The sequence below is a fragment of the Lissotriton helveticus genome, chromosome 2_1 (genome assembly GCF_964261635.1).
Source record: "Lissotriton helveticus chromosome 2_1, aLisHel1.1, whole genome shotgun sequence".
NCBI lineage: Eukaryota > Metazoa > Chordata > Amphibia > Caudata > Salamandridae > Lissotriton > Lissotriton helveticus.
Window position 1 is genome coordinate 972,329,931 of NC_136059.1, and position 24,015 is coordinate 972,353,945.

Genomic DNA, 24,015 nt, shown 5'->3' on the forward strand with positions numbered 1-24,015 from the left:
CGGCTGAGTTTGTCCGCCCTGACGTTCAGGGAACCTTCCAGGTGTTGAACCACCAGGGTGACGCCCTGGCGTTCCAGTCATTGCCAGAGGCGCAGAGCCTCCTGACAAAGGGTCCACGACCCCACCCCGCCTTGTTTGTTGCAGTACTACATGGCGGTGGTGTTGTCCGAGAACACCTGCACTACACTTCCCCAGACAGATGGAAGGAATGCCTTCAGTGCAAGTCGGATCGCCGGCAGCTTCAGAAGGTTGTTATGGAGCCGGGACTCAGCCGGAGACCAGAGGCCTCTGATCTCCGCCTCTCCCATGTGGCCCCCCATCCCAGGAGAAACGCATCCGTCAATACCACGTGCTCCGGTTGGGGTAGGGAGATGGGGCTGCCGCTGACCCAATCGCGGTCCGTGAGACACCACTGCAACTGACTCGCAGTGCCCTCCGAGATCAGGACGTGGTCGGACAGGTTGCACTGATGATGTGCCCACTGAAACTTCAGGTCCCACTGCAGAGCCCGCATCCGCCACCTGGCGTGATGCACCAGAAGGATGCAGGAGGCCATCAGTCTCAGGAGCCGCAGCGTCAATCTGACCGAAACTCGGGATAAAGGCTGAAAGATCGGAATCAAAGCCTGAATATCCCGAACCCGCTGTTCGGGAGGATAAACCCTAAACTGCGCCGAATCCAGAACCGCTCCGATGAAAAAGAGCTTCTGAGAGGGGCACAGGTGTGACTTTGGCACGTTGATGGAGAACCCCAGCGAGTGCAGGAGGTCGGCCGTAGTCTGGAGGTGGGAGACGACTGTTTGGGGCAAGCCGGCGTTCAACAACCAATCGTCAAGATAGGGGAAGACTGAAAACCCTGATCTGAGCACATGAGCTGCGACCACCGCCATCACTTTCGTGAACACTCGAGGGGGGCTGGTAAGGCCGCAGGGGAGCACAGTAAACTGAAAGTGCTCATGGCCTACAGTGAACCACAGGTAGCGCCGGTGGGCCGGCAGGACGGGGATGTGGAAATATGCGTCCTGCAAGACCAACGCTACCATTCAGTCTCCCGGGTCCAGGACAGCTAGGACCTGAGCCAAAGTCAGCATCGTGAACTTCTCCTTCCAGAGGAAGCCGTTGGCGTTCTGGAGGTCCAAGGTAGGGCGCAGGCCTCCTTTGCCATTCTTGGGTACCAGAAAATAGTGGGAATAACAACCACGTCCTACGTCTGGCCCTTGGCCAAGAGGGCCACAACTTCCTCCTGCAGAAGCACAAGTTACTACTTGTGCAACGATAAATCTGTAAGAGACATTAGTTAGTGATAGATTCCTTACCTTAGAATATCCCCAGGCATCAGACTGGATCCAGAAATTCTTTGCGTAGCAGTACCTTTGCGCGTCGGTAGGCGTCGTCTGAGGCTCCGCGTCCGTCGGCGGCGTCGTGGGCGCCCTGATGACGTCGTCGGAGTACTTAGACGCCGCCTCCGCGTGCTGACGTCAGTTCTTATACACAGCTTTTCCGCGCCAGAAACGCAGAGCCATGTTAAAAACCAACACTGGTGTTATTGAAACAAGGGCCCTGAAAGGGATGACCTTAACCCTAGATATCGGTTCGCAGAACGGGGAGGATGGGTGGGTCGGAAAGGAATCTATCACTAACTAATGTCTCTTACAGATGTATCATTACACAAGTAGTAAATTGTGCATCTGAAAGAGACACGTTAGTGATAGATTCCTTACCTTAGAATAGATACCCCAGCAATACCAACCCCGGTGGTGGGTCTGCGAACCAATAATCACACCAGAAAGTCCTGGAGGCTGGAACGGCCAAAGAAGCCATCCCTCCGGACTTGGCTGTCCAGGCAGTAGTGTCTTGCAAACGTGTGCAGCGAGGCCCACGTAGCTGCCTGACAAATGTCCTGCAAGGGCAATCCTCGGCCTAAGGCCGTTCTAGTCGCCGTGGCCCGAGTGGAATGAGCCCTCAGCCCAACAGGGGGTTCCTTCTTAGCCAAGGAGTAACACGCCTGGATGCACAAGATAATCCACCGAGAGATGGTCCTCTTGTGCACCGCCCGCCCTTTCTAAGCGCCCACGTAACCAACAAAGAGTTGGTCATCCACCCGGAGCTGGCGTTTGCGATCCAAGTAGAATGAAAGCGCACGTTTTGGGTCCAGACGGTGGAGCCGCTCTTCCTCTTTAGAGGGATGGGGTGGCGGAAAGAAGGTGGGCAAGGTTATAGACTACCCGATATGGAAGGCCGTGACAACCTTGGGCAGGAAAGATGGCTTAGTACGCAACACAACCTTGTCCGGATGGACAGAAAGGAAAGGGGGTGTACATGAAAGAGCCTGGAGCTCACTCACTCTCCTGGCAGAGGTGATGGCAACCAGGAAAGCAGTCTTCAGAGTAAGACGGCGGAGAGGACAGTTGTGGAGTGGCTCAAAGGGAGCGCACATCAGAAACGTAAAAACAAGGTTCAAGTCCCACTGAGGCATCACAAACAAACAGGAGGGAACATGTGTGTGATATCCCTTCAGAAAACGAGTTACAATAGGGGACTTGAACAAAGAAGATTGATCAGGCAGCCTTAGAAAGGCTGGTAGGGCAGAAAGGTAGCCCTTGATAGTGCCCAGAGCAGAGCCCTGCTGGGCAAGAGAAAGAAGGAAGAGAAGAACCTCAGAAAGAGGGGCAGCAAGAGGATCTACAGCCTTTGCTGTGCACCATGCCACAAATTTGTTCCACCTGCAGGCGTATATCGACTTTGTGGAGGGACGCCTGGCTGCCAGAATGACATTACAGACTTCAGGAGGAAATTCAAATGGCCTCAACTGTCGCCGCTCATTCTCCAATCATGGAGGTGGAGACTGGACAGGTTCGGTTGGAGGACCGTCCCCTGCTGCTGCGACAGAAGGTCCTCCCGAAGAGGCAGACGAACCGGGGGATCGACTGACATACTGAGTAGCTCTGGATACCAGTATCTTCGTGCCCAGTCCGGAGCCACAAGGATGACTTGGGCCCGGCCGCGCTTCATCTTCTTCAGCACTCTGGGCAGAAGAGGTATAGGCGGAAAGGCGTACAATAGACCGCAACTCCACTCGCGACGAAAAGCGTCTCCGAGCGAGTGCTGCCTTGGAAATTTCAACGCACAGAACTGATGACATTGCGCATTCTCTTCGGTGGCGAATAGATCTAACCAAGGCTCTCCCCACTGCTGAAAGAGGCCTTGCGCCACGTCCAAGTTCAGACGCCATTCGTGATCCATCACGCACCGACGGCTGAGTTCGTCCACCCTGGCGTTCAGAGAACCTGCCAGGTGATGAACCACCAGGGTCACACCCTGATGTTCCAGCCACTGCCAGAGGCATAGAGCCTCCTGGCAAAGGGTCCACGACAAGAGAAACAGTGTAATCCCTATGCACTCAGTATTCAAGGTTTTTCTAAAAGTTCAACAGATAGTGGTGGTGCGTGAACGTCACACGTAGTCTGGCCGTGCCTTATTACAACAATGTAGTGGTGGGGATAGAATCAACGATCCTCGAGTTTACGCACTCAGTTATACACGAAACAATAATGCTTCTTCACAGGTTTTTCTTTATTTGTTTGTTTATTACGACCAATTCTTCATTCATTGGTACATACGATTATTTCATATTCGTTTCCTTGCAACCATAATGTGCTCCTTATGTCGCCATTTTAACAGTTAGCTTGCATTTATCATCACCCAATGCATTTCGGGTCATAAACCTCGACCCTTCGTCAGGGGTCTGTGAACAAGGGATAAGACAGGACCAAGAATTAGATGCTGCCACAAATGTCATAATGTCTAGGTGAAATGGTGAACGAAAACGTGAAAAAATGGAGAACCGGGATGCAGAAAGAGTGTATAGCGGTGTCTAAAGGGTGGAAAGGTCGATTCGTGAATTAAATGGAAAAACGGCGGTGCAAAACAAACAGATGTATAACTTCAGATGGATATAGTAAGTAAACCAGTGCTCTTTACAAGTTACGAGTGTGTACCAAACAGTCCCAGTCGTCAATATCACAAAAACTTACGGAATAGCGGCAGTAACCGTCAACCTTGAACGAGTCTCGGTGAACCTCGGTGTGTAGTGGAAAGTGCAAGGAGTATTTAACACGGGGTCATGTGATCGGCAAAACCACCAATACGAGAATGGAACAAAGAGAACCCAATGGGAGTGGAGTATAGAGAGACGTGTGTAGTCAGAAGACTCTGATCACGTGATATGAGTGTGAATGCTTCATAGGGAAGAGGGTATCGAACGTAAACAATAATATCAAAAAACATGATAATAACATATGAAAAATGGAGCAAATGAAACATATTGCAAAATAGACGGACTGAATAGGTCAGAAACAACAATGCTGCTGGTCATTTAAAGAAAACATGAATGTTCAACACGGTCATTCATCCCAAAAGGATGTGTCGAATTAAGTTTTTTAATCCAGTGAAATTCTGATCGTAGTCTTTGTTTCAGTGGATCCACGTCAGGGCGTTGTGGGAGAATTTCCAGAACCGTGAATTTGAGTTGGGATATCTGGTGTCTTGCTTCTATCCAATGGTTAGCTAGGGATGATTTCATGTTAGACTGACGGATATTGCTTTTATGTTCAGTGATACGTGTTTTTATTTTACGCTCGGTTTGGCCGACATAAACTTTCCCACAAGGGCATTTGATTGCATAGATGCAGTTAGTGATGTCACAGGTGCTTGTGTGATTCAGTTCAATGGGATAGCCTTTAGTTGGATGAGTGAAAATTTTTCCTGGCATAACATTATTGCAATGAATGCAATTCAAGCACTTGAGCATTCCTTTACAATTGGCGTTTACTTTCTTGCGTGTTTTTAAAAGTTCTTGTAAGTTCTTCGATCTTTGGAACGCAAATGTGACCTTGTCACTGAATAAGTCTTTGAGGTCAGGTTCAGATTGAATTAGGTGCCAATGTTTATTGACAATACCCTTAATTTTGTTAGATTCCGTGGAAAATTTGAGTACACACACTGTCTTTTTGACTTCAGTTTTTGCTTGAGCTTGTAGCAATGTATTCCGTTCTAATTTATTTACTTTTTCCAAAGCTTTGGATATTGTGTTTTCCGGATATCCTCTTTCTTGATATCTCATTACTTGGTCATTCAGGGCAACCTGTAAATCAGTGTCACGAGATGTGATCCGTTTCAACCTGATAAATTGCGACGTAGGTAGGTGTTTCTTCAAAGAATCTGGGTGAAAACTCTGAAAGAGCAAGCTGGTGTTTCTGTCGGTTGGCTTTTTGAAAACCTTGGTGTTGATGGTGTTGTTATTGACCATTACTTGTACATCCAAAAATGAGATAGATTCTTTCTCAATGGTATGAGTGAATTTGATGCGTGCGTTCTTGGTGTTGAGAGTGTGAATGTTCAACTCTAATCGTTCTTTCGAGCCATGCCATATGACAAAAATGTCATCAATGTAACGTTTAAAGATTGTTAATCCATCCATCCAATCAGGATTTGATAGAATATGATCAGTTTCGAATTTCTGCATGAAAATATTCGCGTATGAGGGGGCCCCCCCAAAACCCATGGATGTCCCGTTGCACTGGTTAAAAAACTGTCCTTGCCATTCGAAGTAGCTGTGATAAAGAGCGAATTGCATGAGTTCTAAGATGAACACTTTTTGAGATTCTTCTAAATCACTATTCAATAGGCTCCATTCTAGAGCTTCAATGCCCTCACTGTGAGGGATGGATGTGTAAAGAGCCGTGACGTCAATAGTGCACAACCAATATGAGAAATCTTGTTGTAATGATGTTGAGCTCAGTAGGTTTAAAAAAGATGTGGTGTCCTTGATATAGGTGACACTTTTTTGAACGATAGGTTGTAGAAATTTGTCAATAAATTTACCAATTGGTTCTGAGATTGACCCACAGGCGGAGACGATGGGTCTGAAAGGCGGATTGACAGTATCTTTGTGGATTTTCGGCAACATGTATAGTTGCGGTCTCCTTGGGAATTTCATCATGAAATATGCATGGTTTTTTTTTGTTGATCCAATTCATGGTTAAGGCATGATCGATTATGTTTTGTACCACGACCCCACCCCGCCCTGTTTGTTGCAGTACCACATGGCGGTGGTGTTGTCCGTGAACACCTGCACTACACTCCCCCGAAAAGAGGGGAGGAATGCCTTCAGTGCTAGACGAATCGTCCACAGCTCCAAAAGGTTGATATGGAGCCGGGACTCCGCCGGAGACCAGAGGCCTCTGATCTCCGCCTCTCCCATGTGGCCTCCCCAGTCCTGGAGGGACGCGTCCGTCACAACTACGTGCTCCGGTTGGGGAAGGGAGAGGGATCTGCCGCTGACCCAATCGCGGTCCGTGAGCCACCACTGCAGCTGTCTCGCAGTGCCCTCCGAGATCAGGACATGGTCGGATAGGTTGCCCTGATGCTGGGCCCACTAAAACTTCAGGTCCCACTGCAGAGCCCACATCCGCCACCGGGCGTGATGCACCAGAAGGATGCAAGAGGCCATCAGCCCCAGAAGCCGCAGCGTCAACCTGACCGAGACCCGGGACAAAGGCTGAAAGAGTGGAAGCAGAGCCTGAATGTCCTGAACCCGCTGTTCGGGAGGATAAACCCAACACTGCGCCGAGTCGAGAACCGCTCCGATGAAGAGGAGCTTCTGAGAGGGGCACAGGTGTGACTTCAACACATTGATGGAAACCCCCAGCAAGTGCAGGAGGTCTGCCGTCGTCTGGAGGTGGCTGACGACTGTTTGGGGCGAGCCCGCCTTCAACAACCAGTCGTCGAGGTAGGGGAAGACTGAAACCCCTAACCTGCGCAGATGAGCTGCGACCACTGCCATCACCTTCGTGAACACCCGTGGGGCGCTGGTAAGGCCGAAGGGGAGCACGGTAAATTGAAAGTGCTTGTGGCCTACCGTGAACCGCAGGTAACGCCGGTGGGCCTGCAGGACGGGGATGCGGAAATAAGCGTCCTGCAAGTCCAACGCTACCATCCAGTCTCCTGGGTCCAGGGCAGCTAAGACCTGAGCCAGTGTCAGCATTTTGAACTTCTCCTTCCGGAGGAAGCCGTTGACGTTCCGTAGGTCCAAGATAGGGTGTAGGCCCCCTATGCCCTTCTTGGGTACCAGAAAGTAGTGGGAGTAGCAACCACACCCTACTTCTGGCCCAGGAACGCGCTCGATGGCCCCATTGGCCAAGAGGGCCGTAACTTCCTCTTGCAGAAGTCGCAAATGATCCCCCGATACGCGGTGGTATTACGGTGGCATGGCTAGAGGGGTCGCCTCGAAGAGGGGGAGAGTAGCCCCTTCGGACGATTTGCAGCACCCACCTGTCCGACGTGACAGTGCGCCAGTGGAAGAGGTGATGGCGAACCCTGCCCCCCACTGGCGTCACATGGGCCTGAAAGCACGGACTAGGAGGGTTTTGAGGCGGATGCTGCGGGGGAAGGTGTGGGCTGACCTCGCCGTTGTCCCCGACCGCCTCCACGGCGGTTTCCATGGCTGCCACCGCGTTGGATGTTAGTCTGCGGTGCGTGGCTGGCAGCACGTGTGGGGGCGCCCCTTCCTTGGCCACGAAAGGAGCGAAAGGCACCCGTTTGCTGGCGCGGGGCCGACAGGCCCAAGGACCTGGCCGTAGACCTGGAGTCCTTAAAGGGCTCAAGCGCAAGGTCTGCCTTGTCGCCAAAAAGGCGACGGCTATCAAACGGCATGTCCATGAGAGTATTCTGGACATCAGCCGAGAAGTTGGCGGACCTCAACCAGGCGTGGCGACGAATCGCCAAGTCGTTGCCATCGCCCTGCCCAGTGAGTCGGTGGTATCCAGCCCACACCGGATAGAATACAGTGCTGCATCCCGGCCTTCCACAAGGGCCTGGCCGAGTTTAGCCCATACCTCCAACGGGCATTCTGGCAGCACTTCCGCGACCGTATCCCACAGAGAGTGGGTGTACCGGCCCAAGAGGCATGCGGTGTTGGAAGACCGCAGTCCCAGACTCAGGGAGGAGAATACCTTTTTGCCGTATTGCTCATACCTCTTGGATTCCCGGTCAATCGAAGCAGACGGGAATGCGGACTGGGAATTGGAGGCCTGGATCACCAGGCTCTCAAGGGTGGGGTGGGTGGACAGGAAACAAGGGTGGGCCGGGTGGTGGCGTCTGGCCACGTTCCTATCTACAGGCGAACCTGTAGCGGGCCTGGACCAAGTGCCCAAAAGAACGTCGGTCAAGGCCTCATTAAACGGCAGCAGAGGCTCAGCCGAGCTTCACTGCGGTTTAAGGACCTCAGTGAGGAGGTTAGTCCTCACGGCCGCGACGGGGAGTTCAAGGCCCAAGGCCTTGGCCGCCCGCGTTAGCACCACACTGTAGGTTGCCCCCTCCTCCGTAGCCACGGTAGGAGGTGAGACAAAACCAGTGTCTGGCGAGGTGTCCAGACCACTGGCATCCCCAAGTCCACCTGTCCAGTCCTCCTGGGACAGAGGGTCCTCAGACCCCTCCCAATTCTCCCCATCACCCATCTCCTGGTACTCAGGGGTGTCAAATGATGGGGCTGGTTCATTGAAGTAGAACTCTCCAAACGGCGTCGAGAGCGGCGCCTCGCCGGAACCGGATCGAGGGAGGCATCGGGGACGGCGCCGCCAGAAGCCGGCGCCGGAGGTGACACCTGAGGGACCGGCGCCGGTGAGGTCGTTAGGTCAACCGGCGACGACCCGGATCCAGAAGCGGATCCAGCGGGGCCCTGCGGCGCCGAGCCCTAAGGCGCCGGCGGCGTCGGGGCCTAAGCCCCCGACCCGCTAGGGCCCCCAGACGGGTCCGCTGGGCCCGGAGGAGCCGCGGAGCCCGTCGGAGGAGTGAGAGACCTCATGGCCATGAGGAAACGTTCGACCTCCTCCGGCGTCGCATGAGGCCCAGGGACCGGAGGGTATGAGGCCGGACGCGACGCCCGTGACTCCGGTGGAGCCGCGTAGGCGGTGTCACCCGAACCCCCGGCCGCACTGCGCGAGCGTCGGGGGAGTCGGAAGAGCAATGACGTCTCTTTGACTTCTTGTGCTTACCTGACGACTTCGACCCTGAGGAGTGATGTCGACTCCCTGGGCTATGGTGGCTCCGGTCCCTCGACCTCCGTCCGGACCGGGACCTTTCACGGCGCGGGCCGACTGCCGGAGCTCAAGTCGCTTGCGGGAGCGCTCCCGCCTAGCTTTTGAAGTTAGGGCCCGGCAGTCCGAGCAGGTCTTGTCGTCATGATCGACGCCGAGACAGTGGAGACACAGACGGTGAGGGTCCGTGACCGACATCAGTCGTCGCAATCCTCACAAGGCTGGAAACCTGGCATCCCTACCGACACCGTTCGGAGTCGGAAACTCGAAAGAATGATCAAAAAGGATCAAAAAAGTTTGGGTCAAAAAATGACTAAGGTACCACTTTTTCCAGATCTGCGCTGCTGGCGTGGAAAAAAGAAGAACGGACTTCAGCACGCGGAGGCGGCGTCTAAGTACTCCGACGACGTCATCACAGCGCCGACGACGGACGCGGAGCCGCAGACGACGCCTACCGACGCGCAAGGGTACTGCTACGCAAAAAAATTCCAGATCCAGATCCAGATTCCAGATCCAGTCTGACGCCTGGGGTTATTCTAAGGTAAGGAATCTATCACTAATGTGTCTATTTCAGATTCTAATTTTCAATTAGATTTATTTATTTAAGAGCCGTTTTCGTAACCGAAACAATACTTTTATTTGAAAATCTAGCCTAACAAAGGAGATAAACTTTCATATAAATCTATTTTATTGTAACTTAAGAAATATGTAATCTGTAGGGAGCAATTTTCATAACTCCATGCATCACAGAGACATTTATTCTTAAATATTTAAACATGCTAAACAATAGGTTGAAATCACAAATGCAGAGGAAGAGGGTATGACCAAAAGCCATTTTTCATTCAAATGGACTTACCATCAAGACGCAGATGAGGAAAGCTACGGAAAGCAAAATATTCCTGCATAATCGTCATAAGAGATGTCATCTGACAGAAAAGGAGAACTCTGTGGTTGGTCGCTCGCAACTTTGGTAGAATACGATCAAGAAGTTCAAATTTTCCTGAGGCTCGATAAAGGTCTGCTCTGTTTCATAGGGAAAAAAAACAAAATCAGGTCATAGCATGAAAAGCCAATGCCGCTCACTATCTCAAAAGCTGTAAATTGCTAAGTAGAGAAACAGTGTGGTACAGCTTTAATATTGTCATTCATTAAAATGTTTCTTCCATTTGCTAACTTTTACATACAGCTACACCCAATGATCCGTATCCAACCTGTACCTTTGGAGTCAAATCTAGGTTGCCACTGGATAAGAAACACCTATCTTATTTAAGAGACTGACACAATTGACTGGAAAGCAAGATGCATTACAACTTTTTTTAAATAACTTAAATTGAATATTAAGCTGGACATTCACCCCTCCCATTCACATCTTCCCATTTAGTAATGAATCAACCATTTTGGAGGAAAGAGTTTTTACTTAATGTATTATCCTCTTTATTCACTGAAATACAATTTAAGTAATGTATTTCAACAAGCAGTTGCAATCGGGCTCTTTTCCCAATCCAATATGGCTGTCTCTTAAAATGTCTAATATTTTGCACTGTTGAATTTTCGAATCTATCACTCAGTTGAATGATTTGTGAAAGGGTGAGTGGCACTCGCAACTAAATAAAGTGTAATGGACTAAGGGTACACGCATTATTACAAGAGAGTACTTATTTCCTATGTCTATAACTATTTCTGAACTACCTTCCTAACATACAATATTTAGAGGGCATGGACACCCATGGCCAGATCAGAATTCGGTCCCCAGTTTCCCCATCTTCCAGCCTCGGATTTGTCAAGCCAGTCTCACCCACCCTAACCACATAGAAAGGTCCAGAACACACTCAGAGAGGCCTTCACCAAACACCTTCCTTACTCCCACTTCTCTCCATGAGACTGTGTCAGCACCCCTATCAACCTATTTTGCAAAACTAACTTGGTAACTTGAACCTTCCTAAATAGAGAACTAACCCAGACTAACTCACCTACTTGTGCTAGTCAAATTTAACATTAAGCTGCAACTAAGAGCATTCTTCACTTACCACTTTGTTGTTATTGAAAACAATCAGCAAAATAACTCTGCCACAACAGGTGCACTTTATAAGGACCACAGTGTCTGTACTCATGCACAAGATTTTTCACCACTTTGGTGTTATTGGTTTTATCTTTTGCAAAAACTCTAAATTAACTCACTAGCAAGTCCCAGATCGTCATATACTACCACTGCAGCCTGATTTTAAATTAGAAATATCCCTGCTATCCCAGTTGCGTTTCAGAGTTGGAAAGAGTGACACTCCAGGGAATGATTTAGGTCAGAAGAGATGAGGATGAGTAGTGCTTGCAATAACGACCATGCATCCCTGATCACTTCTTTCTGTGTGTGTGGTGCGAGATTAAAGTATCAATGAGCCAGCAAGAGCTGTCTGACTAAAGATGAAGCTTCCGACATCCCATTGCAACTAGTGCAGACTTAATTTTGTACATTTCTTTCTTGTCTGGACTAGAGTATGCAGTTTTACTCCCACGCAGGGTTCTGAATCATGGTGATGTAATGTTTTTCTCCTTTGCTCCCCTAAAGCACTGGACCTCTGTACCTTCAAAACTGCTCAATTCCCTATCACACAAACTGGGCCTTAAAGGCACCGTCTAACAGTGGAATAGATAAGAACAGAGTCTCACCGTGTCCAGATGGGCCAAATCAGAACCTTGAATCAAAACCCCTTTTTAGGTTTTGCCTAGCGAAAGCTGCGCTCTGCGCAGCTTTTCGCGCAGGCGAAATCCTGTTGAGAACTGTAGGGTGCTTTGGGTCGGCCCTCGTCATTGATTGGCTGGCTCCGTAAACGGAGCCTTGCCATTGGACGAGGGGCCTGTCCGTCAATGCCGGACCAGACACGGGGGCGTTCCTGACATTCTTTCCCTTTTGCCGACGTCACGCGACGCCGGGAACGCCCCCGAGTCTGTTCCGGCATTGCCGGCACCTCCCTTGCTCTACTGTCATCACCACAACACTGCGCCCATTTTATCCCAAGCTAAACACTCGGAGAGGCGCAGTGACCGGGTCTTTGAAGGCCGCTCTCCCAATGAAAACAAGTTTTCTCTCCGAGTCAGCACGAGCAGGAAGACGAGCAGCGCGCCTCCCAGCTGGCCTCTCGCATCAGCATCCAGAGCTGCCCTGCGCGGTGTGTAGCTTCAGTGGAGCTTCAGAGTGCAGAGTGGAGCTTCAGAGTGGAGCTTCAGAGTGGAGCTTCAGAGTGGAGCTTCAGAGTGGAGCTTCAGAGTGCAGAGTGCAGATTCAGAGTGCAGAGTGGAGCTTCAGAGTGCAGAGTGGAGCTTCAGAGTGCAGAGTGGAGCTTCAGAGTGGAGCTTCAGAGTGGAGCTTCAGAGTGGAGCTTCAGAGTGGAGCTTCAGAGTGGAGCTTCAGAGTGGAGCTTCAGAGTGGAGATTCAGAGTGGAGCTTCAGAGTGGAGATTCAGAGTGGAGCTTCAGAGTGCAGAGTGGAGCTGCAGATTCAGAGTGGAGCTGCAGAGTGCAGATTCAGAGTGCAGAGTGGAGCTTCAGAGTGCAGATTCAGAGTGCAGAGTGGAGCTTCAGAGTGCAGATTCAGAGTGGAGCATCAGAGTGCAGATTCAGAGTGGAGCTTCAGAGTGCAGAGTGGAGCTTCAGAGTGCAGATTCAGAGTGGAGCTTCAGAGTGCAGAGTGGAGCTTCAGAGTGCAGATTCAGAGTGGAGCTTCAGAGTGCAGAGTGGAGCTTCAGAGTGGAGCTTCAGAGTGCAGAGTGGAGCTTCAGAGTGCAGAGTGGAGCTTCAGAGTGGAGCTTCAGAGTGCAGAGTGGAGCTTCAGAGTGCAGAGTGGAGCTTCAGAGTGCAGAGTGGAGCTTCAGAGTGCAGAGTGGAGCTTCAGAGTGGAGCTTCAGAGTGGAGCTTCAGAGTGGAGCATCAGAGTGGAGCATCAGAGTGGAGCATCAGAGTGGAGCTTCAGAGTGGAGCTTCAGAGTGGAGCTTCAGAGTGGAGCTTCAGAGTGCAGCTTCAGAGTGCAGCTTCAGAGTGCAGAGTGGAGCTTCAGAGTGCAGCTTCAGAGTGCAGAGTGGAGCTTCAGAGTGCAGAGTGGAGCTTCAGAGTGCAGAGTGGAGCTTCAGAGTGCAGAGTGGAGCTTCAGAGTGCAGAGTGGAGCTTCAGAGTGGAGCTTCAGAGTGGAGCTTCAGAGTGGAGCTTCAGAGTGGAGCTTCAGAGTGGAGCTTCAGAGTGGAGCTTCAGAGTGGAGCTTCAGAGTGGAGCTTCAGAGTGGAGCTTCAGAGTGGAGCTTCAGAGTGGAGCTTCAGAGTGCAGCTTCAGAGTGCAGAGTGGAGCTTCAGAGTGCAGCTTCAGAGTGCAGAGTGGAGCTTCAGAGTGCAGAGTGGAGCTTCAGAGTGCAGAGTGGAGCTTCAGAGTGCAGAGTGGAGCTTCAGAGTGGAGCTTCAGAGTGTCAAGAGCAATGCCAATAGCTCTAACTTTAACAAAGGCAAAACCATTGCATTGTAAATGCTTGTTGAGAAATGATCCTCACTTTGAAGAGCTATTGTTTTTCTCAATAACTAATAAGCAACCTTTCTAAACAGCAATCGCAGCGCAAAATGTTTTCAAATCTGGACTGTGCTTTATGTTTGATTTAAATTGTCTTTATTGTTATTATTTGAAAAGTGCAAAGTAAATCAGCATAACAGGACACATTATGGATGGATGGAGTGCAACCAATTGAATAAACAAACAGGTTACTTAACTTTGGTAATGCTTTTTCTGGTAGACTCTGTCTAACCGCAGATACCTCACTTTAGAATATTCCCCAATAGTCAGGTGGAGTTGGCGACTCTGCGTCAATATCATCCACGTCAGAAGTGACATGATGGTCCCTATATAGGAGAAGGTCCAGCGTGCTCACATCAGTTTGTCTCTGAACTATTTCCATGGCAAAAACATGGACCCACGTCACAATGACATTTGACCTGTGTGCAGAGTCTAATGTAATCTTTTAGGTGAAGAGCCCAGTTCGCAAAACAAGGAGGATATGAGAGTCGGTGAGGAATCTGTGGATAGATAGAGTCTTCACCAGGAAAAGAGTTGCTAAAGGTAACTTGTTCTTCTAATAAAACCTTATAACAGTAGATTTATCACTTTAGAATAGATACCACAGCAATATATCACCGTTGGTAGGTCTTCTAACTGGCTTAAACCAAAAAGTCCAGGACCAAACAAGCAAATTGCCCATCTCAATGGACTGCACAGACAGCATTTTGTGAACGTGAGTTGTGACGCCTGCATAGCAGCCTAACAGTTGTCCAGGACGGGTACACTGTGTCCTAACGCAGCAGTAGCAGCCTTGGTTCCGGTGGAATGAGCCTGCAAGCCTTCAGAAGGCTGCTTCTTAGCTACTGCAGGGCAGATTTTGATGCAGAGTGCAAATCCATCGAGAGATGGTGCACATCTGGACCGCCGTGACTTTTTTTGCTACAGCAAACACAATAAATAGCTGATAGTTCACCCGGTATTCTTTGGTGAGAATGTTGTAAAAGGGGAGATCAGTTTTTGGGGCCAAATGATGGAATCTCTCTGCTTCTCAGGAAGGATGAGATGAAGCAAAAAATGTCGGGAGAGTGATATTTTGGCCGACTTGGTAAGGAGTTATCAACTTCGGCAGAAAGTAGGCACAAGTTAGAAAAACAAGTTTGTCTGGGTATAAACTGGCGTTTGGGGGTTAACAGAAAGAGCTTGAAGTTTCCTCGTTCTACTAGTAAATGTAATTGCCACTAAGAAGACTGTCTTAAGTACCTGAAGTCTCAGAGAACAGCTGTACACTGGTTCGAGCACATAAAATATTTTAACATTAAATGACGGTCCCACTGGGCTGAAACAAAAGGTGTAGGTGGGAACAGATGCTGTTCAGCCTTATGAAAACATGCCACTACTGGTTATTTAAACAGAGGGCTGATCCAGCAACCACAAAAAAAGTCGAAATGGCGGACAAGTAACCTTTAACAGTGCCCAGGGCAAGGTCCTAATGGGATAAAGCCAACACAAACAGCAGCACCTCCAACAGAGAGATAGAAAGTGGATCAACATGATGCGAGGAGCACCAAGAAACAAACTTGTCCCAACAGCTTTTTTCAGGGATGACTGGTTGCTAGAATAATATCATAGATCTCAGATAGAAGATGTAAAACACTCAGCTGTTGCCACTCCATCTCCAAACAAGAAGGTGGAGAGTGCGCAGATTCGGGTGCAAGATCCTGCCTTGCTGCTGCCATAGGATATCGTCACAAAAGGGCAGCCCGAGCCACTAGGATGATTTGGGCCCGGTTGGTTCTGATCTTCTTAAAAACATTGGGCAGGAGAGATATCGGCAGAAAGAAGCACAGGAGTCCTTTGTTTCTTTCTAAATAGAATGGGTCTCGGAGCGAGAGCCACTTTGGAAACTCCAAAATGTAGAAGAGCTACATTGTGCATTCTTGGAGGTGGAGAATGGATCGAGCTTTGGTTCTCCCTACTCTCAGAAGAATCCTTGCCCCACTTCCAGGTGCAGATGCCATTCATGATCCACAAGCGTCAACAGCGGAGTTCGCACGCCCTGGCATTCATAAATCCCACCAGGTATTGTACAACCAGGAAAACGTCTGGGTGCTCCAGCCATTTCCAGAGGCGCAATGTCTCCTCGTACAAGGGCCACGATCCCACTTTATCCTGCTTGTTGCAGTACCACATTGAGGTGATGTTGTACGTGAACACCTGGACCAACCTTTCCTTGCCGCTAGGAAGGTTTTCAACGCCAAGCTGATGGCCTTCCAGAAGGTGAAGAGGAGCCATGCCTCCACCAGAGTCCCCTGATCTCCATCTCTCCCAGATGGCACCCCCATCCCAGAAGTGATGTAACGGTCACCACTGTCAATTCTGGGTGGGGAAGAGCAAGTGATCAGCCACTGACCCAATCGCAATCCTGCAACCTCCACTGCAGGTCTTTTGCACCTTTCTCCAAAATCTGGACCAGGTCAGAGAGATTCCCCTGGTGCTGTGCCCACTGGGACTTCAGGTCTCCCTGCGGAGCCCGCATGTGCCAACTGATGTACTTCATTAGCAGGCTGCAGGAGGTCAATAGACCCAGTAGCCTCAGTCAGTCTCACTGAGATCAAGGACTGAACCTGAAACATTGGGATCATAGCCTGAATGTCTTGGGCTCTGCCCTCCAGTGTCTAACGTGTCTAGAATGGCTCTGATGAAGGGGAGCATTTGATAAGGAATCAGTTGTGAGTTTGATATGTTGGTAGTGAACCCTAAAGAATGGAGGAGGTTTGACGTAGTCTGGAGGTGGGGGACTGTAACAAACCCTACATCAGTCAATCGTCGAGACTGTCGTGTATTTCTATAGGTTCTGAATCAGTCCCCCTATTCCTGACCCTATTCTGGTTGAACTAACTATCAAGTTAACTAACAGTCAGCCCATGAGGCAAGAAAACCCCCATGATGCAGATACCGTTATCTGACGCAGTCACACTACGGCACAGGAACGTGTTATCTGATTAGGTCATAACGCTTGAGATCTAATTAGACAAGCGACATTCCTCCAGCCCCTGATAAGGCATACGACTTTCTCATAACAAATCAAACCTATGACAACCTGGATAATCCGTGCGGCCATTGTTTTGATTTCACAGAGAACTTTAGTAAAGAATGTGCTAACGAGCAAGTCGTATGACATCTTTATTGACGTATCTATGTCCATCCTTAAGTCAATCTCGGCACCTTTAAGGTATAAATATTGCCGACCTTGCCCTATGCAAACACACGTGTGGTGACAAGACGGAGCAGCCATACTTGCCGAAGCCGAGAGCAGAAGCAGACCCCGCTGGCAGCAGCCCCGCCTTCCTGACGCGCTGAGAGACGCGCTGCTATCTCAAGCCGAGAGACCCAGCACCGGCGTTTCTGGGCAGCCCTCGCAGGCAGCCTGGAATATCGAGAGCAGAGAAAGAGACACCATTCCTCATTCATCCTAACTTCCAGGTACAGAACTGAATAACCCCTCACAGAGAATTCTTTAGTTATTCACTTGGCAAAAACAAACTTAACTTAAACTGTAACTTTCTATTCCCGCCCACGCATTAGACTTAGGTCAGGTATACGGGGTAGGCGTATTTAGAAACACCAGTTGAGTACGTTTAGTCAAATGTATATGTGTATGTAAATATATTTTAATCATTTTAAACATCATATGGCTCAGAAACCATATCAATGTTTTTACAGTATTATTTTATACTATTGCCTTTAATGTATGCACTTTACTTAACTATAAGTATTGCAATAATATCGATCCATTTCTCATGTATGAGAAAAGAGACTGATCAATAAATAACACCTTTTTATTGAACACGCCCGTCTCTTCCTTTTCTCTACAATCTGATGAGACTAAGAATGCACGTACTGACTGAGTAAAATAATTGCCTTGTGCTCACACGACTCTCGAGATTGACTCTTGATTAGGGGAGAGCAAAGTTGTCATGTTCTATGGTTGTCAGAAACTAAATCCCTTCTTGTCTAATCAGGGAAGTTAATTCCTTCCTTGAACATTCGAGAAAGTTTCTAGCGAACTCTGAGCTTAGCTGGCAAACCCAAAAATTAAGTCTAGTATCGACAGTAGTAGACCTAGTTAACGTCTGGTCTAGGCCTTTACTGCTGTAGGTACTATTCCAATGCGCAGAGCCTATTGGGAAAATAGGAGCTACACTACATGGCGCCCAACGTGTTTGGAAAGGGCGATAAAACTAACGTAAGACATTTAGAGTAACTCAGTCGTGCTTTCTCACTCAGACCCCTTTTCCCAAATACTCCAAAGACGTCTGGAGTGGGTGAAAGGTTATATCCTCCAAAACCTCGCAGGAGGGAACTCCTATGTACGGTTCTTGGTCAAGTCAACGTTGAAGGATAAACAGTTCCAAAATATTGTGCATCTAATCTTTGTTCCACAAAGAAACCTGATCTGCAAATAGACATAATACCATCCTGTCTGTAAAATGGGAGACAGTGATGAAGAAAGAGAGGCAGTTAGATTAGCTACTGAACTCGCAGATGCTGATGCTACCATGCAAGCAGCAGACCCGAATATAACACTCATTCCGGTCATTAAAAGGAGATCTATAACCTTAAAACTTATAGAAAATGGACTGACACCTAGAGGTGGCACAGTCATATTCGTAATTGAGGCACACGAATATCGGCAGACAGAGGTATACTATACATGGATACATTTTCCAGCAGCAAATGCTGTAACAAAGTACTTCCACTATTACAAAATAGAGGTTCCACCCGACATTTACACTCCTTTCGAGGAGGTGGAAGTACCACTCAAATTCCAAGAGCATTTGCTCTTATTTGATGGCGCCCTAATACATAATAATCACATCACCAGGCTCGGTCCTTTAGGTAGACCAGGAGCAACGTGGCCGGTCTTAGCCGGATACACACCACATCCAGACATCGAAAGAATGCCTGCAGCAGAGCTGTTAATACAGCTAAAACAACTACTAAAAATTCATAGACAATTAGTTCAGTATGTAATGCGGACTTCAACAATTCAGCCAGCGATTAAACTTCCACAGCTGACCCCTCACCAGGGGAACACAAATAAAATTACACCACAGAACATCCAATCCTGCCTAGGTAAAGTTCCAGCTAAACGGGAACAGATACCATTCTGGTTGGCACAGAAAATCAACCAAATAGAGGCGGTGTTTCCTGACACCACCCCATTAGAAAAACACAGGATTCTGACTATATGTCTCCCAATGGGAATCGCACCACACATTGAGGACTGTGACACTTGGGGTACAGTCTTTGCTTCCATCTACACAAAAACGCACGGTGTTCCATCCATTTCGGTAATACCAGATGTGCTAAAACAAATTCAAGATGAATACGGTCCAGAACCTGCTTTAACTCTTGGTATGAAATTACTAAAAGACTTCAAGCAGGTCTCGGCTATATTATTAGCCAACATAAAAGGTGAGGCAGCTAACGTGGCGATCCGCCAGAGGTTAAAAGAGACAGATATAGCAGACCAACCAGCTGAAATTGCAAGAATCATAGAAAAATCCTATGAAGAACTAGGCAGAGATAGTCTAGGTGGAATACCAGTAAAACCGCAACTGACTACAAGTCCAGAAAAAATATTTTTTAATAATAATAATTCACCAAAAAAGAACTGGGATGGAAACAAACAATCCAATCCTAAAGAAAAGAAATTCCAGTCCCGAGGAAGGTCTCCTAGGCGAAGAGAGAAATCTCCAAACCAAAGACAGAGGTCACCGCAGAGTGACCCCTCGGGGAATAGATATAACCTTAGAAATAGGGATAATATTAAAAAACCTGATAGATATCAAGACATTGATACACGTCCCTCTCAATCTTTTCAGAATTCCTCGCAGAAATCGGAAAGAAGAGGACGATCAGAAGAGCACGCCAAGTCCAAAGACAAGGAACCTGCTCAACAAAAAAAGAAATTATAATTTCCAAAAAAGAAGGTAGCCAGTATCAAGGTAGTTAAAAAAGCCGAGAATACTGAGGACACAACTGAAAAACGGAGAGTGGGCTCAGACAATGCTAGACAGCGCAGCAGAGGTGAGCATAGCTCGCAAAGTCCTTATGAATCATCTGAAGACAGTGGACACGAATGAATACCTTCAAGTGGAAACTGCAGACACCAGAGTTAGCAAGCCCCACAAGATATACGAGATAACATTACGTATAGAGGGAGATAAGACTAGGAAAATAAGGGGACTATTTTGGGATAACCTCTCCAAAGGCTATGACATCCTTCTAGCTGAAAAAGACTGGCCACCAGAGTTTGTCAGGGAGTGCCCTCATGGCGAAGAAGTAATTATGCCTGCCTTCTCGAATCAAATACCGATTCATAAAAAATACACACTTGCTAGAAAGTGGGCAGTGGCCTTAGCACCTGCTTTATATAAAAATCATGTAGGATGGGATGAGGATTCTCCTCCTCACAAAATCCAGTTAAAATCACAACCTACTGCACAAAGGCAGTACCCAATTAAGCAAGAAGCTAAAAAACAGGTAAATGAAATACAAGATCAGCTAGAATACCAGGGGGTGATTGAAACTTGCACCTCACAAATGAACAATCCTTTGTTTCCGGTCTCCAAACCAGACAATTCATATCGTCTAGTTTTGGATTACCGACACCTTAACACATGTTGCAAAACCTTTGCAGTGCAAAACTCACACAGTGCTGCACTAATGAATAACATAGTGCGCAAAAAATACAAAACAACCTTGGACATCTCCAATGGATTCTTTTGTCAAAACATAGCACCAGAGAGCAGATATTTAACTGCATTCTCAGTAAATGGCACTCAAAAACAATTCTGTCGGTTAGCCCAGGGGTACAAGAACAGCCCGGGGGTATTCTCAGCGAGAGTAACAGAATTACTACAACTATATGATGATGAAGCATTATCTTATGTCGATGACATTTACTTAACAGATGATGACTTGGAGACTCACTTGAAAAGGGTGAACACCATAATACTTGGGTTCGCTGCGGAGGGTTACAAATTCAACTTTAAAAAATCCAGAATTGCCCATCTGACAGTCCTGTACGTAGGATATGAATTATCAAGTATAGCATGGTTGACAATTTTCTAAAAATCTAAAATATGAAAAGACGTATCCTCTGCCAATCGACATTCTGCCTCTACGACATTACGCCTGTGTAATCTATACAGACGGACATGCTCAACCCTCCGTTTGGGGAGAACAAGCATACAACCCCACATGTGAGATCACAAAAGAAGTGTGGCGCGGAGGTATATTAAAACCTCTATTAACAAAATCACACTCAGTAGAAACTAATTCAGAACAACAAACTGAAATAATAGCATTGAAAATGTCGCTAGATAATGCGGATCGCGAATTCCCAACACTTATAGTGTCAGATTCATATTACTGCGTCAAATCATATAACAGCGATTTGCAGACATGGATTCAAAATGGTTACAAAGATGACACAGATGCACAAATAAAACAGAAACTGCTCTGGGAACAAATAGCTCTTTTACAAAAAGAACTACCAAAGACTCACGTGACTCACTCACTGAGTCATCAACGTGATGGCGTTCACGTTGTAGGGAATTCATTGGCTGAAACAGCCGCAGCGGCAGCCACTAAACCGGCTCCCGTAGTTCGAAAAAAGCGTACATTAAAATACATTGACGGTGAAACATTGCTGGCGGTAAAAACGTCATTAAAAGGCGACTGCTCAGCGTTACCGATCAACTATCCACTCAATTATACATACATAATAATAATAGGGACATTTGTAAAAGCGCTGCGTTACGCACATCGGCGTGTCCACGCGCTAAAGACAGTGAGAGAGGCAGCGTGCAAGGAGCACAAAAGACTGGGCAGACAGTTATTTGGTATACAAGAATGTTTTTAATTTCGCTCGGAAACTCATTTCTTCCGGTTCCAGGCGCAGGTCCGCTGGTAGTTTGTTCCACTTATTTGCCGCTAGGCATCTAAAGGACCTGCCTCCCATGCGGGCTCTCTTAACTCTGGGGATCCTCAAAAGACCACCCCCTGCAGATCTGAGTGCTCGTGCAGGTTGATACACTTCAATCAGTTTGTTCAGTGGGTCGGGAGCCCTACCATTCAGGATTCGGTGACAGGTGCAGAGGGCTTTGTATTCCACTCTTCTCCTCACAGGGAGCCAGTGTAACTTCTGGAGTGGCGCCTTCGAGGGCGCCCTTCTGGGCAGCCTGAGAACCAAGCGTGCTGCTGCATTCTGCAGCACTTGCAGGCGAGCCATGCTTTTTTTCTGGAGCCCCTAGGTACAGCAGGTTTCCATAATCCGACCTGGCTGTCACCAAAGCATGAACATAATCGATGCAAACTCCGTCCCTTTTGCTCGAATCCCTGGAGTGGGGGATAGAGTGATTCCAAACATGGACAGGAGAAACTTGTTAATCGCAGACGCACACATGGGCGAGGGTCTCAGACACCTTAAATTAAAAGATTCTCTGGAAGAATTACAATCACGGTACTGGTGGCCAGGCATGAGCCTGCACTACACCATGTTTGTAAAAAACTGCCCAAACTGCAACAGAGATCGCAGTGGGGAGAGAAGCAGTTTAATACCTCGTCGTATCAAGGCAGATAATATTACCAGCAAAAAGAATGGCTTGCGATTAACATATACAGGCTAGTTTCCACTTATAATGTAGATCCTCGGCTGACGTCCGGACTATTATACAAGATTTGCGAGTCTAAATGGCATATACGCTAAGAGCATGCTACGTTCGACCACTGTTTTCACTCAGGCAATCCAGTCTGGGGGGGAAACATGGCCAAATGAGCACAGCCCAGCGGGAATCTTATCACTTCCTTCCTGAGGGTACGGGATGGTGTAATGAAAAAACCAAGGCAGAAAGCAATCTATAATGGAAAGGATATTAGGTTCGGGAGCTGGGTGGGTCAAACATCTAATAAGTGTCCAACATATTCTAGATAACTTGCCAAGAAATTCTCTGAAGGGATTCAGTCCGTACGAATTATTATTCGGAACTAGGATGTTGATCTCTGACCTTGATAGTCAGACTTCAGTGGTAATAGAAAAAACCTTTGATGTCAAAGACCGTTTGGCTATTTTGCAGGACTTAAACAAAACAAGAAAAGACCTGAGCAACATACAGTTGAAACAACAGCCAACGACCACTGAAGAATCACCACCTGTCCCAGCAAGACCTGTCTGGATTCCAAAAGTCGGGGATCTAGTCAGGGAGAAGATCGCGGTAAAGAAGGAATTTGGGCCTTCTTACAGAAAAGCAGTTCCTGTCTTGTCTGTCAACAGGACAAGATCAGTTGTACTACCGCCACTTGCTGGTAAAAAGGAGAACCGAGTTGTATCCATCGACCTGGTAAAACCACAACATGTGGCCGATAACAAACAGTAGGCCAAGTGGACTCCCAATAAGTAGCAGAACACCAAGGTTTGCTACCAGCAGAGAGGTCCTAACAAAAAGGCTCATCACATTCGAAACGCCTAAAGAAGAACAAGAAGGACTATGCAACAATGCAATAGAACTCAGACCTCTGAAAACCCAAATAAAGACATTTAGCAGAGACACACCAATCTATACTGAAGTACCAAGTGAAAATGCAAAAAACAGAAATCCTGAACCAATTGGAACAATTGACAGAACTGCATCCGGTTACTTCATCAACTTCGATGATTCCTCTGACGGTTTCAGTGAATCAAAGACACAGCCATCATCAAAATCCTTTAAAGACAAAGCTAAGGAACTTTTGAAACATCTGAAAGAAACATATCTGGTTTCTCCATGGATTGAATTTTGGGTGGGTTTTGGTGCATTTATCCTCATACTTTGGCTCATCATGGTATTTACTTTGGGACGCTTCATTGAGGGACAATATGCTAAAATGGACACAGCAAGTCAGAACATCAACTTGATCCTCAAACCACACACATCTTCACACGTCGAGAAAAGAGAACTTTCTTCAGAACTTTCTTCAGCCAACTTCACAGCCAATCCGATACCTGGTGGGGTAGCCTGGGACAACACTGACTATGAAATTTATGGTCCGGTCGAGATCCTGAAATATCCACACCAAATCAAGATCTCCTTGAGTGACTTTGCAAAACCAAACTCATTTGCTGATGATTGGGACTTCGAAAGTATTAACAACATGATGTCTGACTTAGTAATGTCTGCTAAATTTACAAAACATGATTATTTGCAAGGTTCTACAAATTATGATAGTATGTATTGCTATAACCACTATGGTAACCATTTTTTGCATAAATCCGCACAACCTAGAAATGTTTTAAATTATAATCAATGGGAACATTGTGCTACACCTAAAAAAGGGAGCTCAAGAA

At 47.7% G+C, this 24,015-nt stretch overlaps 1 protein-coding gene across 3 annotated transcripts in view; it reads right to left on the bottom strand.

The window, feature by feature from the left end:
* SMARCA2 (SWI/SNF related BAF chromatin remodeling complex subunit ATPase 2) overlaps nt 1-24,015 on the bottom strand; it is a 1,851,064-nt gene that overhangs the window by 878,123 nt on the left and 948,926 nt on the right. For all 3 annotated transcript variants that reach the window (XM_078675722.1, XM_078675721.1, XM_078675720.1), the window contains exon 24: nt 9,951-10,117. In XM_078675722.1, coding sequence (XP_078531848.1) covers nt 9,951-10,117 — 167 coding nt within the window. The remainder of the gene's footprint in view (nt 1-9,950; nt 10,118-24,015) is intronic.